Source organism: Cydia pomonella, chromosome 5, assembly GCF_033807575.1.
Source record: "Cydia pomonella isolate Wapato2018A chromosome 5, ilCydPomo1, whole genome shotgun sequence".
NCBI classification, from domain to species: domain Eukaryota; kingdom Metazoa; phylum Arthropoda; class Insecta; order Lepidoptera; family Tortricidae; genus Cydia; species Cydia pomonella.
Window position 1 is genome coordinate 6,210,192 of NC_084707.1, and position 16,901 is coordinate 6,227,092.

The following is a 16,901-nucleotide window of genomic DNA, read 5'->3' on the forward strand; positions in this document are numbered from 1 at the left end:
TTTGGTCTACTCGAATTTGCCGAAATATTCAACGTATTGCGAATATTTTAAGCTCCTATGTTTTTTTGGGCGCAACTTTATACATGGTAAACAAAAGGGTATATTACTTCAGGCCGCCAAACAGTGACTGCTCCGCTAAAAAAATATCAACCGCTTAAAAAATATCTAACCACTTCCAACTGATGCATACCTATTGGTAGTGAACTATTTTCAGTGAGCTGACTTTTTTTCATCAAGATTGAGTTTATTTTTTGAGTAATTCATGAAAGTCTTCTTTTTTCGGCCGTTTCGTTTTCTATCAATAATTGTGATCTTGACTAAAGTATTATTAGAATGTTGAGATATAAGTTTATCCGAACCTGCATGAAATGTTTGCTTTATAACATTCCTGCTTTATAAGTTTCCTATATAGTAAACGTTGGGAAAGTAGGAGGGTCAAAATGCTTTTCGTTGTCTTGTTTTTGTTGCCAAAAAATGTGTTGGAGTGGAGTTTTTTGCTGCGATAAAGATTCATTTTGAATTTTTCTCACGTAAAACATAATCTACTCGTACACCTAAAAAATACAATCAAAAGCTAGAAAATATAATCTACAGTTAGAAAATTTTCTCGAGTAAGAGGTGTAGGGTTAGAGCCGGCGTAGCTTTATTTGACGTTTATAAGCGCATTGTAATATGCCTACTTGGAAAATAAACTATATTTATCTTTTTGAAAGTCATGGAATAGCTCTCGGATTTTTTGAATTATTTGATAGGAGACACAAATACAAGCGTGACAAGTCAAGAAACCAGACACCGAATTTTTTTTTGTCCCAGGAACATTAAGGAGGCGTACATGAAGGCGTATGGCTTTCGCATAGGAGGCCCTGTTCACTGGCATGAAGTATAACTTTTGGATTTAAGCCACTAGATGGCGGATTGCGCAATAGAACGTGCCTGAGCTATAGGGGACAGCACCTGCGTATTGGCGATCGTTGCTAAAGTTTTTAATCCGGTCACTACGTGGCAGATCCTCCAAGGCGCATAGTTATATATCCTCAATCCGCTCAGACAAACTTGCGAAGACAAATGCAATTTTTATTTGCCAAAATAGAATGGATTGGGAGACGTATTCGTGGCCACAGGTTAAAATAATGGACTTACCAACTATCATATTGGCCTCGGTGTGCGTCATGTTTTTGTCTTTGCCCTCTCCCGCCGAATCACCACTCGCCTCTTCTGAAAAGAAACATACTTTATTAGGAACATATCAAAAACAATACAAGACAAATTAAAATCAAATAACATAAGTATTTAACCCAAATTTCGGTGAAATGCACCCAATATCCAATGACAGAGACTACCACCACCACCACCACGACTTCAACCACGAACTGCGTGGTTTTGCGACTTTTACGCGTCAAGCATTCAACAACATGTACGTATATGGTGGTCCCACACTGGCTGTTATATAACATCGTGTAACAGGGACAACATGATAATATTGGTAATGTTTTATTATGTTGCCCCTGTCACACAATGTTATATGACGTTATATATTCCGTAGAATGTATTGGGATCCAATACATTCTACGACTCTTCTCTTTCTGCATAGACTAATAATATACATTATTTTACAGTAGTACATGCTGCTACTATCCCGCACGCTTGCGGGAATGAGCACTTTCTATGCATAATGTTGAAACTTTTAACTTTTACATATGTACTGTAAAATGTTGGACAATACACGTTTCGATTTAAAACACTCCCTTCGATCGCGTTTTAATTTATCACCACTCATTGCGAATTTCCTATTTTCTGCACTTGTATCGTAAATAACTATTGTCGTACAGTTGAAGTTGACAGAGAAGAAGACAATATTGCCTGGCGCTAATGGAAAAGTAAAAATGTATCGGATTCAGAATGACAGAAAGCAACGGAAAATATAGTACCCTGACCTATAACCGCGAAAATCGAAGTTCGCAAATTGCGGGCATCTTTCTCTGTCACTCTACTTACGCCTTCAGTGGCGTAAAACAGAATTTCGATTTTCGCGGTAAGCCCTCTGATCAATTCAATGCATTAGTAAAGTTTCGATTGGCGTTTTCTATAGACGATCACTTGGCTAGGCCCCTGATCATTTACTTAATTATTCAATGTATATAGACATGTTGGTCATACTTTTTTTTCAAATGTGCAAAGTTCAGTTGTGTTCGCGTGGCGAAACTCGCCATAAACTCGCTTACTGCCCCGGCGATGAAACAAACGTAATCAATTTTCAACATGATCTCAATGGAACAAAGTAGGAACATGTACATATTTATGGCATTGCATGCTAACAATGCAGCTGCAAGCGTTGTTATTACATTTGTTATACTTGTTAATTTGATTACGCTCTGAAATTCGAGTACAGGCACGCCCGAGACTCGTTAATTAGTATTCCTATAACGTATTTGTACGTATATGTTACAACATATAACGCTTTTAGATATGTTAGCGGCGCCAATCATGGGACATTTCAGAGAAAATTTGGGGTGTTTTTGATATTTCACCGACACCTTTAAAATTTCTACGGCTTTATGCGTTAAAAGTTGAATGTCCTATTCGTCCTTTATGTTTTCTATGTATTTAATGAAACCTACTGCAATTGGTTGCAATTCTTCTGTTTCCTAGCGTTTGTCACGGCTTATTGCCACGGCTCATGGAAGCATAGGGTCCGCTTGGCAACTAATCCTGTTAGCGTAGGCACTAGTTTTTTTACGAAAGCGACTACCATCTGACCTTTATTAACAAATTAAAACTATGTTTTTTTGCTCTAGTCATGGGATGTATGGCGCCATTAATTTTTCAAACTAATAAATATCAATGAAAACATAAACTTAGGCAGCTCTTTGGCTTTTGTTTTACTGGTAAAATGTTGCCAGCGATTAAAAACTGATGGTAAATACGTGTTTTACAGGATTTGTCTATACCATCCCATTACTGGTGCCAGTCCTATCATAGGGGAGTTTACTATACCTAGTTTTCTGTAGCCCAAAAAAATAGTTTCACTGTGGTCTCACGTTTATACTAAATATACACTACCTCAAAAAAAATGTGTGTTGGTTTTTTTAACCCAGAAGCAATCCCAACGTGCAGTGATAAGAAAATGTTTCACATTTATCATACAATAAACGCAGCATTTGTAACTTTTGTTGTGAACGCGTAAAAAAACACATTATAAATTATATGTTAGAGAAAAAAACTCACATTAGAGCGTACAGAAGTATGCAAGCAAAAAACCAATTTCTTCCACCCGCTTTCCCTATAATTGTTATTTGAAAAAGTTAGAACTTTGTCGCTGCACCGTTTCTAACTAATATGAAGCCATTTGTATACAGTAACAATAACGTATGTAAAGCGACATGGGACTAAAATACGTCTAGTCACTTGGGATCGTGCAATTAGTTTTTATTCCTGACGGCTTCAGTTGGCGTGAAACTCGACACTTTAGGAAAAGTCATAAGTACCATCGAAGACTTATTTAAATTGAAACCTTAATGCGTTGCCGTAAAGTCTGATATTAAAAGTCAAACCCTTACAATTTCTTTTATGTAAACACGAAACAAGTAACGTGATACAATGTACATATAAAACCTAACGTTATTTTATATTGAACAGTTTAGGCTTATTTGACACAGTGCACATACACATTTTACCGAAATTTGCTTTTGCCAAAATATATAAATAATTAGGTGACATATGTTAACTAAAAATAGCGTAAACACAAGGTTTAACTTAAAGTGTATTTAATTTTTTCATTATGTATTTTATATTTTCATTGCAGAGTAAATAGTTAAACAAATAGTTAGTCAAACTGGCGCTAGGCCGGGAAAACGCTAGGTTGAAGAAGATTACAGAGTAAATAGGTAGTTAGTATGTTGACTATTTTTGATATTATTTCTATTAAAAGTGGAATCTAGAGCAGCGCGAGGGCTTGCCTTGTCATGTCTTGACAAGACACTAGGGTTAAAGAAACTTTGCTACCGAGTAAAACACTATTTTTTTTTCTTCACTAACGTGACACAAATACTAACTGTAGAATATTACAAATTAAATCTAAATGAATGTTATTAAAATACGTTTCAACATCATCACAAGTCAATTTCACCAGCAAACGAGAGGAAACAGCTTAAAATTTGCACACTCCACACTCTTGTGGATAACATGCAACTTTCTCATTAATTTTTGAAGAATAAAAAGCTTTTTCGAGCCGGTGTGGTGAAAAAACATACTCGTATTCACATTCCTTCCCGTTCAGGAAAATACCTGAGTCAACATTATTTTCGCTGTCTTGTTTTTTGTCACCAAAACGTGATGGTTTAGCTTTTTGTTTGAGATGAAATATTTTTTTAATTCTGCTCATGCTAAATGTAATCTACAGCTAAAAAAGACATGCTATTAGCACTCGTCTTTTTAATTTATTTGATAAAATACAGATATACAATAAGCATGACAGAGTGGTCCAAAATAAGACATGAAAATAATTTCCACCCATATATATTAGTATAGGGTTTTGTCGCTTACACGAGTACTGTTTGATCGACTTTTATCAAAATTTCCATTGGAATAAAAACATTCACATGGAAAATTCGAGTGAGTGGTTCCGTTTATGAGTTGGTAGGATGTAACATGCGTTCATAATTCAATTATAACGTAAATCTGGCTTATGTTAGGCACGAATGTGAATACGTCGTTTAGAATTTTATAAAACCTAGATTCATTTAAAAACCAATACGAATACGACCGATATTCGACACTGGTAAAAATCTCTTCTTTTCTCCAGGTCGCGAAATTCCCGTGAAATTTTGTCAGCAGGTCCGATAATTATACGGGAACTGTTTATATTCAGTTCTTGATTGAAGATTTGAATTTCAATTTTAAACTGGCGGAGCCCTGGGGGTGCCCTGCAACTAGTAGTCTTGAAACCTGTACGTGTAAGTATCGTTTGTTTGGGTTAAGGTGTTACCCGTAGTATTTGTTGAGACCTAAAGGCCGATTCTAATTTAACAATATTGATATGGTTTTGAACTGGTATGATGCGATCTTGACGATTTCATCAAATTTCGGTTTTCTTCCGAACTTTTATAATAACGCGAACGTTTTAAGAACTTTATAGTAGCCTACAAAAACCGGTTTACTCGAGGAGCGACGAAACGGCCGGCCGGCCTGTTGGTATGCCAAGTAAACATAGACAGCGACATAAGAAGAAACCGGTTTTTATTGTTCTAAACCGGTTAATTTGACAAGAACTGTTCTCATAAAAACCAGTTCAAAAATAAGGATTTTTGGAGCGAAACTAAAATTAAAAGGTTTTGCGCTAAGTACATGATAACGGTTTAGAAATTTAAGAGGAATTCCTAGTTGCGATTTTTCCATACAAACGCTCTCGACTGATTCCTCCCTGGATTTTTAACCTAGAGCAGTGATTTTTTGAAATAAGATCAATATCATCAATATCTGTGCCGCTATGTTTTGCTTTTTTGGATTATTTTATTTTGAAGAAAGATACAGCGCCTCGAAAATCGCAAAAACGGCTCAATTGAATTGGCTGTAAAAAAAGGCACAGTATACAAATATGACAAAAAATATCCAAAAAATCAAAACATGGCGGCATAGATTATTTCTTCCTCTTGCAGTTTCCAAAATTTCATAAAGATTGATTGCGTTTTGGAGGAGGAAACAGTCGAGAGCGAAACCTCGATTTTTGAGTTTTTTGCATGTGAATTTCAGTCCGGGCTGCAGTTGTCCTTATCGCACGAATTGGAGGCGGAGACAGTTTCTAAATATTCGTACACAGAAGAAATAGTGATGGGCATAACATCCTTATTAGGGATTGCAGAACCGGTACTGTTTTAAAGAACCAGGATTTCCCGGTACTTTCGTAACCGGTCTAATTATTTCATTATTTTAAATAAAACGACAGCATTTTGCGATTAAACCACTTTTCGTATTATAATTTAATAATCACATGTTCTTTTACTAAGTACAATCACAATAAACAAGGTAATTTTTTTAAGAAATATACTTTGTATTTTACATTGCGCACACTTGTGCGTCACAAGTAAAAGATAACTACTTTGATGTTTGCCACTAGATGGCAAATTTAATGCAATTACATTGACGAGGGGATTTATATACTTATAAGCAGGGATCGGAAACCGGTATTTTTTGTATGGGAACGAAAACGGTATTTTTTTGTTCTTTGTTAATTATTTCATTCCTAATCGGGCAATCTAATAATACGAAGTCGTTATCTAAAAACACAACTGAGTCCTACATTTTGAGTATAAAATAAACCGAAATATATGGTTATTTCGATGTTTTTGCAAAAAACCGGTTCCGATCCCTGCTTATAAGTATCGCAGGCGTATTGTATAATCGGCCTATTACATTACGGCTAGCCGATATCAAAATAAGGGCCATTTTGAAATGCGGCGGTTCAACGATTAAGGTATGTTGGGTAAATACCGGATGCGGGTGAAGAACGTAGGACATTCATTTCTCCCTAATTTGGCTTTATTTTTTAATGGTGGCAACATTGTGTAAGACATCATTTCATTGCACCTCGACTGCCAGTGTCCCCGCGTTGCTTAGGGAGTTTGTGCTATGCGCAATCACAGAGAGCAAGGTAAATTTCGCGAATTTGAATTCGCCCTGTAATTTATTTTGCGTATTGTGATGAAACTGTGTTTGTTTTTGTAATTGTGTTAACAAACCTAGCACTGTTGTAGACCGATATCCGATCGTGACCCATCCAGGTAAAGATCGGAAAGAAACAATCCCATCTTTACCTATTTAAAACAGCAGTGATTGTCAAACTTTAAATTTTCTTCAATTTACCTACTGACCTACTTAATTATCACATTTATTGTTTTCTTGATCACACTTTCGTACCATTATTTTTATCCAGTACCATCCAGTTGAATGTGTATGTACACTTACTTACTGACAATGTATTTTTTTTAATTTCCGCAACCCAAAGGTTGCCTGGAAGAGATCGCTTTTTAGCGATAAGACCGCATGTTGTTTACCTGTGCTTATGTTTCTGTTTTCTTTTGTATTGTTTTCTTTTATTGAGGTGTGTAATAAAGAGTATTTATATTGTATAGGGATGATGATACATGTTGAATTTTATAACAAAATCGAGTAAAATAGATAGCAAATGAGCAATTTTTCGCAATAAAGTACCTACACATACGGATGCATATGTAGATGTGCACGCATACATACTTAGCTAGTTTCGGATACAAACTAGAGATAGGGCTTCGAAATTAGTTTCCTTAAAATGCTTCAAGAGGGCTCTCTTTTCCTATATATTTACTTTACTCTTTACATACGATCCTTACATTTTATAAAAAAAAAGATTATATATCAACTATATATTATATACATAATTGCAAAAATAAACCAATAAAATCGCAATTTTACTTATTTTCCATACTTCAAGATGGGCTCGCAGTGACCTTGACCTTTTTAAAGAACTACTTAGTCTTTTTGATTTTTAAATTTGATTCTTATTTTTTTGGCGACCTTCATTAAAAATGATTGGGCACGATTATTTTTTATTTTGATTTTTGTCCCTCCTACTTAAGTACTTAATATATTCCAGTACATTCCTTTCAATAAACAATACATTTACACTTTTACTAAATCTGTACAGTTCACGAGATCTTAAATTGTCAAAACTTCGAAACCTATCAATTATTTTAGTGGTTTTTCTTATTTTATTACTTCGTGTAAACCTTACAATAAGAGCACTTTTTTAGCACATTGTTTACTTATCAAATTACCTTATGAGTTATGACATAGGTATCAAAGTTTGAGAGCCACAATTTTACCAATTTTTGTATCAGGGTTAAGATCGGATACAAAAATACGAAAAAAAAACACTTTCGTTGACAACTTTTAAGTTTGTAATTATTGGTGGCTGTAATGTAATTTATATACAATGGATAAGGGTAGACACCGGACCTATTTCTTTGTGATACCTTGTTCTCTTTCCATTAGAAGCAACTTTTTTTCACCATTCGATGTTCTCCCTTGATGGCAAAACACTCGTTACCCTAACCGTTCTATATTGAAGATTACCAAAATTCAGGCCGAATCTACGGTTATTATTTAACGATTCGCTCCTTACTTCAAGAATCTGTCACGTGCTGAGATCTGGAAAAAAATTTTTTCACGAGTTCTCTCAATTGGTCCCAAAATTGTCCGGCATTACCCAGATTGTCATTGTCATCAAGTTTAGCCCCATCGTACTATAAGTTAAATAGATTGTAGTTTAAACATATATTTATACCTACTTACAAAATTTCACAAAACACCATGATCACTCCCAACTTACTGATACGGATAGGTACAGTCAAGTGTAAAAATATGGGTGTACACATCTTACTCAAAAATATGTCCCGTTGCATCTTATTCCAGTGTAATAAGAGCGTAGTACCATATTTATGAGACGATTCTTTCGATACATATTTTTGCACTTGACTGTACGACGACGACCGAAGCAGGGACATCATTCTTTTTTTTTCTCTTACTTATATAGTAATTAATAGATACAGTATAATATAAAAATGAAAAACAATATTATGATAACAACGAAAACAACTTGCGTCGGTCGGGCAGCGCAGGATAAATTCCGTCCGGCTCGCGGGCGATGTCGACGGAACGGCGCGCAATGAGCGAGCGTTCGAGTCTCGCGTCTGTGTGCGCGCACTCACACTTAGATAGCTCCCGCTCCCGCCCACCGCAGCGCGACAGAAACATAGCTTCAAAAATTCGAGATTTGAAAAGTTGCTCAGCTAGGAATTGCTCTTAACCGGTTTCCGAGCCGTAGATGGGCACGACTTTAGGTACCCTTATTTCGCATGCACCAATCAGCGTCAGCGGTCTTCAAGTTTGTATTAAAGCGGTAAAAAATTCTGAATCAAATCGGGAATTATTTGTAACGTTTAAATTCGAATTAATTTTAATATTCCGTTGTCGACGAAGAGATTCGTAATTAATTATATAAAGATAAAGATAGTTTATTATTCAAGTAGACATATTACAATGCGCTTATAAACGTCAAATAAAGCTACACCAGCTCTAACCCTCTGACCCGAGAAGATTTAAATCCTCAATTAGGAGGGTATGCCAATAAGGACTGGCAAGAAACTCGGCGGGACACATCTTTTAACATCTTATAATTAACATGCATTAAATAAGAAAAAATAAAATTTAGATTACTATAGAAATCATGCAATTACTTTTCTTTATAGAAATTATACTTATGGTAATAATACTAATAATATTGCCTCTGCGTGCGTCCCATGACGCGGGCAAGGGCAACATCCGCCAGGTGTACCCCTTGCATTTCATCAAAGTGTCAAAAGGGCCTCTACATGTTGGCTTCGGCTCCGCGCACGCATCCCAAAGGTCCGGAACACCATTGTTCCGGGATGGGAAAGACATACTAATAATATAATAATAATTATACTTATGGTATGTGATCTTCGCTGCTGAGTTTCACAATGTAATTTAAGTTTTAATATTTTCAAGCCCGTGTAACATGATAACAACGGTTCCAGTAACAAAACGACACGCAAATCCTTATTACACATGATTAATGTGTGTCCGTATGTGAATCTGAAACGCAATCCGACCATTTTCTACACACGCGACACAAAGGTACATTTTAAGTTCATATGTCGAAGTATTTATGTTATTCGAATAAGGTTTATGTTTGCTTGTCACAGGGGATATGACAGGCAAGTTATACAAAGTATAAATAACATTAGGATATGATATTAAGATATTATCGCAATAAATCCCTTACCTAAAACAAGCTTGAGTAACATACGGAAGTCAAATTTATAAACTGATATATTATAAATTTATGAAGTGATCAAGTTATGGAAGATAGAGGCAAAGAACAGAATCTCCATAAACTATAAATAGGTAGCGCTACAATACCTAGAATACTTAAGAAAAAAAATCTAATCATAGATAGTGCACTTCACTCCGTAAATAACGCCTAAGTTTTTAGCTACTCTAGCGTTACTCTGGAGTAGTATAGTACTCTGGAGAGATTTGGAACTATTATTTATAGCTGACAGCTGGACACTTTTGAAACAGTTCTGTCTAGGGAGATTCTGTTCCTTGCCTCTACCTTTCATACCTCCAATGCCCTTGGTGCCTATAAATATATATATCTATATATACCTATATATATATATATATATATATATATATATATATATATATATATTATTTTTTAATTACTTATGCCATTCGCTATTAGCACTCAAAAATGTATTCTTACTCGTATACCTACCTATAAAACGTGCCATAAAAATCCATGCAAGTCATACCTACAAAACTTTTACGGGGACACATTAGGGGTTACATTAAGTCTACATTGATGGGACCATCATCAGTATACAGGCTGTTTTTTTTTTTACATTTAACCTTACGTCATATTTTACAATGGCACCAAAACTAATGCGAAGAAATGTTTGATCCGATGTGTAATCAATGAGACAGACAATTTGGTTTATTTTGAAGTTGATCATACAGATATTCAGCGAATTCAGTGAATTTTTCAGTGTCAATCTACTACTTATTTACTTCGCAGAGTGTGGATAAATGCTGAATAATACCCTTTATATAATAAATAATAAATAAATATTACAGGACATTATTACACAAATTGACTAAGTCCCACAGTAAGCTCAATAAGGCTTGTGTTGAGGGTACTTAGACAACGATATATATAATATATAAATATTTATAAATACTTAAATACATAGAAAACACCCATGACTCAGGAACAAATATTCATGCTCATCACACGAATAAATGCCCTTACCAGGATTTGAACCCGGGACCATCGGCTTCATAGGCAGGGTCACTACCCACTAGGCCAGACTGGTCGTCAAATTCGGCCGGTTTATTTGGAGGGTTTTACATGCATTGATATTTCCGCTGACTGTACAAAGGGAGTAACACGGGACGCCCTTTCTCACAAATAAACACTTCGCTTTGTGTCCCCTCATGGGGAAAAGGAAAAAGAACTAACATGGAATATTTTTCGTATTGATTTCTGAACGAACGAACGTTTTGTTATTATTATTAAGGAAATTATTTTACTGTTACAGACAAGCGATTTGAGAGTTCATACCCTTCCGAATTTTGTTAAACAAACAATCATTACAAAACAAGTATTTTTTTTAGATTTCCCGGAATAAGTACATCTATTAGGTAATCGGAACGAATACTGTAAGGACTTATAACTTCAATAATATCGTTTTATCGTTGTTTGATGTAAACCTGACTTCCGCATTTAAATAATAACTTTTTATGACTGATTTACATTCAGGCTATATGTTTCGACAGCAAACGTGTGCGTGATTCAATTTATTATATAATATGTTTTCCTGTTTGACTTTCTGACAATCCACATACTTTATATGTCTCCGGGGCCCTTACTGTGACATAAAGCATAAAGTATACAATATGACGCTAAAGTAAATATACAAAGTTTTCTTTGAAAAAATTGAGTAATTTTGGTGGAAGTATCATATGTAATAAAAGATTTGTTTGTTAAAGTCGCTCAAAAAGGTAACTTTAAAAATGCTATATTACTTAATAATATTTCAGTATAAGTCAACACCCATGATATTTCAATGGACGGTTTATTTGTAGAATTACTACTACAGAGCGGTCAAAAACCGTGATTTCTGATTTTGATCACGTTTCAGAGTTCACTCTGTAAAATGTGACATTTACTAACTGTACCCCTAGTGTAAATAAATTCGATTTTGAAACGTGACGTACGCGTTTGCGTTTAGTCTCATTTTGTATTGGATTTAGAAAGAGCGCGCCAAGCGGGACGTTTTGGAAACTCAAAATCCTATACAAAATGAGACTTAACGCAAACGCGTTCGTCACGTTATGATGTCGATAAAATTTACACTAGGGGTACTGAACAGTCGATGAACTCACACTAATAAGAAGTAGCTAAGTAAATTGTGCTTCTTTTTTATATAATCTATAATACATTTAATCAAAAACCACTTTGATGTAAATGAAGCTTTGCACAGACCCAAGGCAATTATAAGTAGATTTCATTTGTGAATCAATTTATTTAAAATTGCTTAGCTCTAACATATGAGCATACATTGATTAAATTAGAACCATATTATTTGCTTTAATCGAAAGCTAATTAATTGAACATTGAAGATATCTCGCAGTCATATTAGATATATTTATTTATTTTAAACTTTATTACATATAACAAAGCACAACGGGCAAAGTTAATGCCATTAGGCTTTCTCTACCAGTCAACCATAGGGGCAAACAGAAATGCATCAAATTGCCCAGTGATAAAAAAGTAACTGAGTATCCATCTAAATTATGAGCAAAATATAAATTACTATCAAAACACATAAGTACAATAAAAAACTATACTTTATCACTATTAATACATACATATACGAATGTTAATATAATAGTATATACGAATATAGGAATAAATACACATACATAGAACATACACTTAACATCAATGCACGTGCATTAAATATGGGTTACCTAATGATTCCTACTGGACCTGTGCTGTTCGTTTTTTAACATTAGAAAGACGGTAAGTGATCTTAACGTGTCTTTTAATTAAAAAAACCCCTTTTGAAAAATAAGTCACAGCAAATATGTAACATTTGTAAATCATATATGATTATTTACATTATTTTGCTTTCATAAGGAATATAACTTAATTTTTTAAAAGAGTATATCATTAATTTTCAATAAAAAGACACGTCAAGATTGTTTACCATTTTTCAAATGCTGGAAATAACGAACTACTTATAGCGTTTTAGATCATAGGTAAAAAGCAAGCGTTTCAAAGCTTACTTGCTTGGAGTTTGTCTAACCGTGAGAGGCGTGTACGGTCACGTCTGAAAATATCGGTACGAAAATAGTACCAAAATTATGTATACACGACTTTATTGCCGACTATATATTATTATTTATTAAATTAATAAATAAATATTAAGGTAGTGTATCCACATTTTTGACACATTTTTCGTATCGATATTTTCAGATGTGACTGTACGGAGAAGGAAAATCAAAACCAATGGGGCGAGGGAAGATCGAAAGCTTAGCGAGAACGTAGTTCACAACCCGGGCGAGGGGCACAAAAATTATTATTAGTTAAATTATTGAAATACAGCATTCGTCTTAAGATCTCCACGAGTTCGGGAGTTCGGGATATGTACGTAAAGATTTCGTCCTATTCACCTCTGTCACGTATGTCTGACGGATAAATCTATTAACGTGCCTAATTCCCGCCTTGCATTGACGGATTTGTGCGCCAGACACATCGATAAACAGATCTGTAAATACCTCTTAGGAATACTTAGACTGCTATAAATTGCTTATGTGGGTATGTTTGTGACGTGTTTTCTACCCACAGACCACCTCAACTACTTTACTCTGTGGTTCTATCTTGTCATCAAAACCTAATAAGCAGATTTTAGTAAATTAGATGTCAATCGATTTAACCGACTATGAAACAGGGACAAAAAATACGAAAAAACTGTAGTGTATATAGTAGTAACGGTTCGAGAAATTAAAGTTTTTATACTGAACGAAACATACCGGGCCATAATTTTAGTAAAAACTTTGCAATTGCAAAAGTTTTACATGAAATATTTCCAAAACCGTTTCAGGAAATTAAAATAAATTACCCAGAATGAATTCCATTGTTAACAATAACAGATTCTATTGAAAGGAAAAAGAGAGTAAAAGTGGAATATAAATTTTCCCGGAATGGCCGAATGATATAAAATATGTCTATTTTATAACCTAAATTGTATTTGTATTTTAGTATCTGATTTCGAATCGAACCACTAAAATTACATAATGAGAATAGAATAAGATGTCTTACATTAAAAAGGCTCCAAGAAAATGTCAATGACAGTACATATATTTGTAAGTGCGTAGTTTCTTACACACATTAAGGGGAAACAATAGTGGTCCTTTTTCCATACAATACTCTTCTCTCTCGACATTTTCCTCTCTGGATTTTGACCCTAGATGATTTTTTTTTATATGAGTTCAATATTACCAGTACTTATGTACAGTCAGCTGCAAAAATATGTATCGATAGAATCGTCTCATAAATATGGTACTACGCTCTTATTACACTGGAATAAGATGCTATGGGACATATTTGTGAGTAAGATGTGTACACCCATATTTTTACACTTGACTGTACGTTTTGCTTTTTTGATATTCTTGTTTTTATAAGAACTAGGTTATTTATAAAGCGCTACGGACAAGTAAATCCGCCATAAACAGACACCTAGCATATAAATGAGCTTTGAGCGTGGGTGGTTAATTCGTAGCAGATGCCATTGTGATCTAACTTATATGACTTATAGCTTTTAGTTATATTGTAGTTTATATCCGTAACTCTCGAGACATCACCTAAAACCATTCACTTCCACATTAAAGTCATAAAGCAAACAATATAAGTTCATAATACAACACCCTAAGTTTTGGCTAGTGGTGGCAAGAGATCGAGTCTACTGTACGTTCCTATATTTAACAGACTCGATGAAAGATTTCACTGAATTATTTTAAGCACAAGAAAATGCATGCTTGTATTTATTTAGTGTAGTATTTTATTATAACATAATAAATGAAAAACAAAAGAGAAACTGATACATGACTCCACAGTCAAATTATGAGGAGCGTAGTTATGGCATGTATTATAACTTTATATGAAAAAAATAAATAGTAAATGGAAAGTATTAAGTAAAACGCAAGCTGGGCACTAACTGACTTTATTATATATCTACCCGACATGTTACAATAGTTGGCATACCCTACACATCCCACCACCAAATCAAGACATAGTCTTTAAATAATTACTAATGTAAATTAACAATATGTTATCTCAATTTGACCTTAAATGATTTTTTATATAAATAACAGTATTTACCCTATATATATATCCCTCCCACCACTGGAAGGCACAACTAATGAAAAAAGTACATGGTATACACTTTAACTGTGTGTACTTAGGAAAAAAAAACAATTTTCCGCGAAAGTACGTTACATGAAGTACGCCTTTTGATACACCGATCCCAGAAAATAAGGATCGAGCTAAATATCTTGACAATCAAAAACTTATTTTGGAATCAATACTAAGACTACTTTTTAATATTATTTCTTATCTTAATTAAACCTTAAGTTCGATCAGGCTTTATTACCTATAGTAGGTAAGCTTTTTATTAGCCCTACGTTGGGCCCGAATGCTTCGAGCGGAAGTGGCTGCCGCCCCCGCGGGGGGCTCGTCATTGTCTTCACCCGGCAACCTGTCAGTATCTACCGCGTCCCCGTACTCGTAGTCAGATTCGGCATCAGACTCTTCGGCTGACTTGGTGAGGTCAGCCGCGGTATCCTTATTAGCCTCCTCACCAACTCCTGCGGGCTCGTCAGCCACCTCCGGCCCCGAACCCCCACCGGCGCCATCCGTCTCGTCAGAGTTTGAGTCCGTCGGTAACATGCTCGCGCGCGACAATGAGAACCTAGAAGTATTATTATCCCTTAACGAAATAATTTGGTCTTGGTGCCGGCGCCAAATCGCACCGTTTCCGACGTCCACTTTGTATGATACTGGGCCCGTGGTCGCCGTAATCTGGCCTTCAGACCATTTTTTCCCCTTCTGAGTATAGTCACGCGCCAGAACTGGCTGCCCCACGTGGAACCGCCGGTACTGGCCGCCAGCCGCTGCGGCCTGCTTGCTCTGCGCGGCGTGCGTCGCGGCCGCGGGGTCGGGGCGCAGCGCGTCGAGGCGCCCACGCAGCCGCCGCCCGAGTAGTGCCACAGCTGGTGCCACGCCCGTGGTGGCATGCTCGCTATTTCTATATTGAAATAAAAATCGACTTAATGCTTCTATAACATCTACCCCCTCGATAACTGCCCGTTTGACTGCTTTTTTTACTGTTTTTACCGCATTTTCGGCTTTCCCATTACCTTGCGGTCTGTATGGCGCCGATGTGGTGTGTCTTATGGAATTTCTTTCACAATACATATTAAATTCCTCCGAAGAAAATGGCGGGCCATTATCCGTGACTAATTGAGAGGGCAAACCAAATCTCGCAAATATCGAACGAAAAGCTTTTATTGTCGCCCCCGCTGTCGTTCCTGACATAGGCAAAACTTCTACCCATTTGGAATGAGCATCAATAACAATAAGAAAACGTCTATTCGCACAATCAAAAAAATCGGCATGTAATCGCCTCCACGGATATAAAGGAAACTCCCACGGGTGGAGCGGCGCGTGCGCGGGCGCGTCCCTCACCGCGCGACACGCGGTACACGAGCGCGCTATCGCCTCGATTTCCGCGTCCATGTTAGGCCAATAAATATAATTACGAGCTAAGCTTTTCATTTTGTTAATGCCTAAATGACCTGTGTGGATTTCCCTTAATATATCACTCCGTAATATAGTGGGAATCACGATTCTATATTTAAATAAAATACACCCTAAGTCCGCGTATAATTCGTCCTTACGAATAAAAAAAGGTTTTTCTTCCTCGCGATTAGGGGATAATGGCCAACCGAACATTATGTATCCTAGAATCTTACATAACAAAGGATCTTTTTTTGTTGCATTAGCCACGTCCTTAAAATTAATAGGCATCGTTTCCAACATATTAAAACACGACGTCTCTGCGGCGAGGCAACGCTCGTGTGACAATGGAAGCCTAGACAGGCTATCTGCCGGGCCGTTGTCCGCGGATCTAACAAATTCAACTTTATAATCATAGCCCGCCAGCCGCGCAGCCCAGCGCTGCAACCGACTGGCAGCCGTCTGTGGAATGCCTTTC

The 16,901-nt window shown here is 36.0% G+C and overlaps 1 protein-coding gene across 3 annotated transcripts in view; it reads right to left on the reverse strand.

Moving 5' to 3' along the window:
• Positions 1–16,901, reverse strand: part of LOC133517609 (uncharacterized) — a 214,972-nt gene that overhangs the window by 37,543 nt on the left and 160,528 nt on the right. For 2 of the 3 annotated variants that reach the window (XM_061850952.1, XM_061850949.1), the window contains exon 7: positions 1,141–1,215. In XM_061850952.1, the coding sequence (XP_061706936.1) occupies positions 1,141–1,215 (75 nt within the window). The remainder of the gene's footprint in view (positions 1–1,140; positions 1,216–16,901) is intronic. The other variant, XM_061850950.1, reaches the window with a different exon arrangement.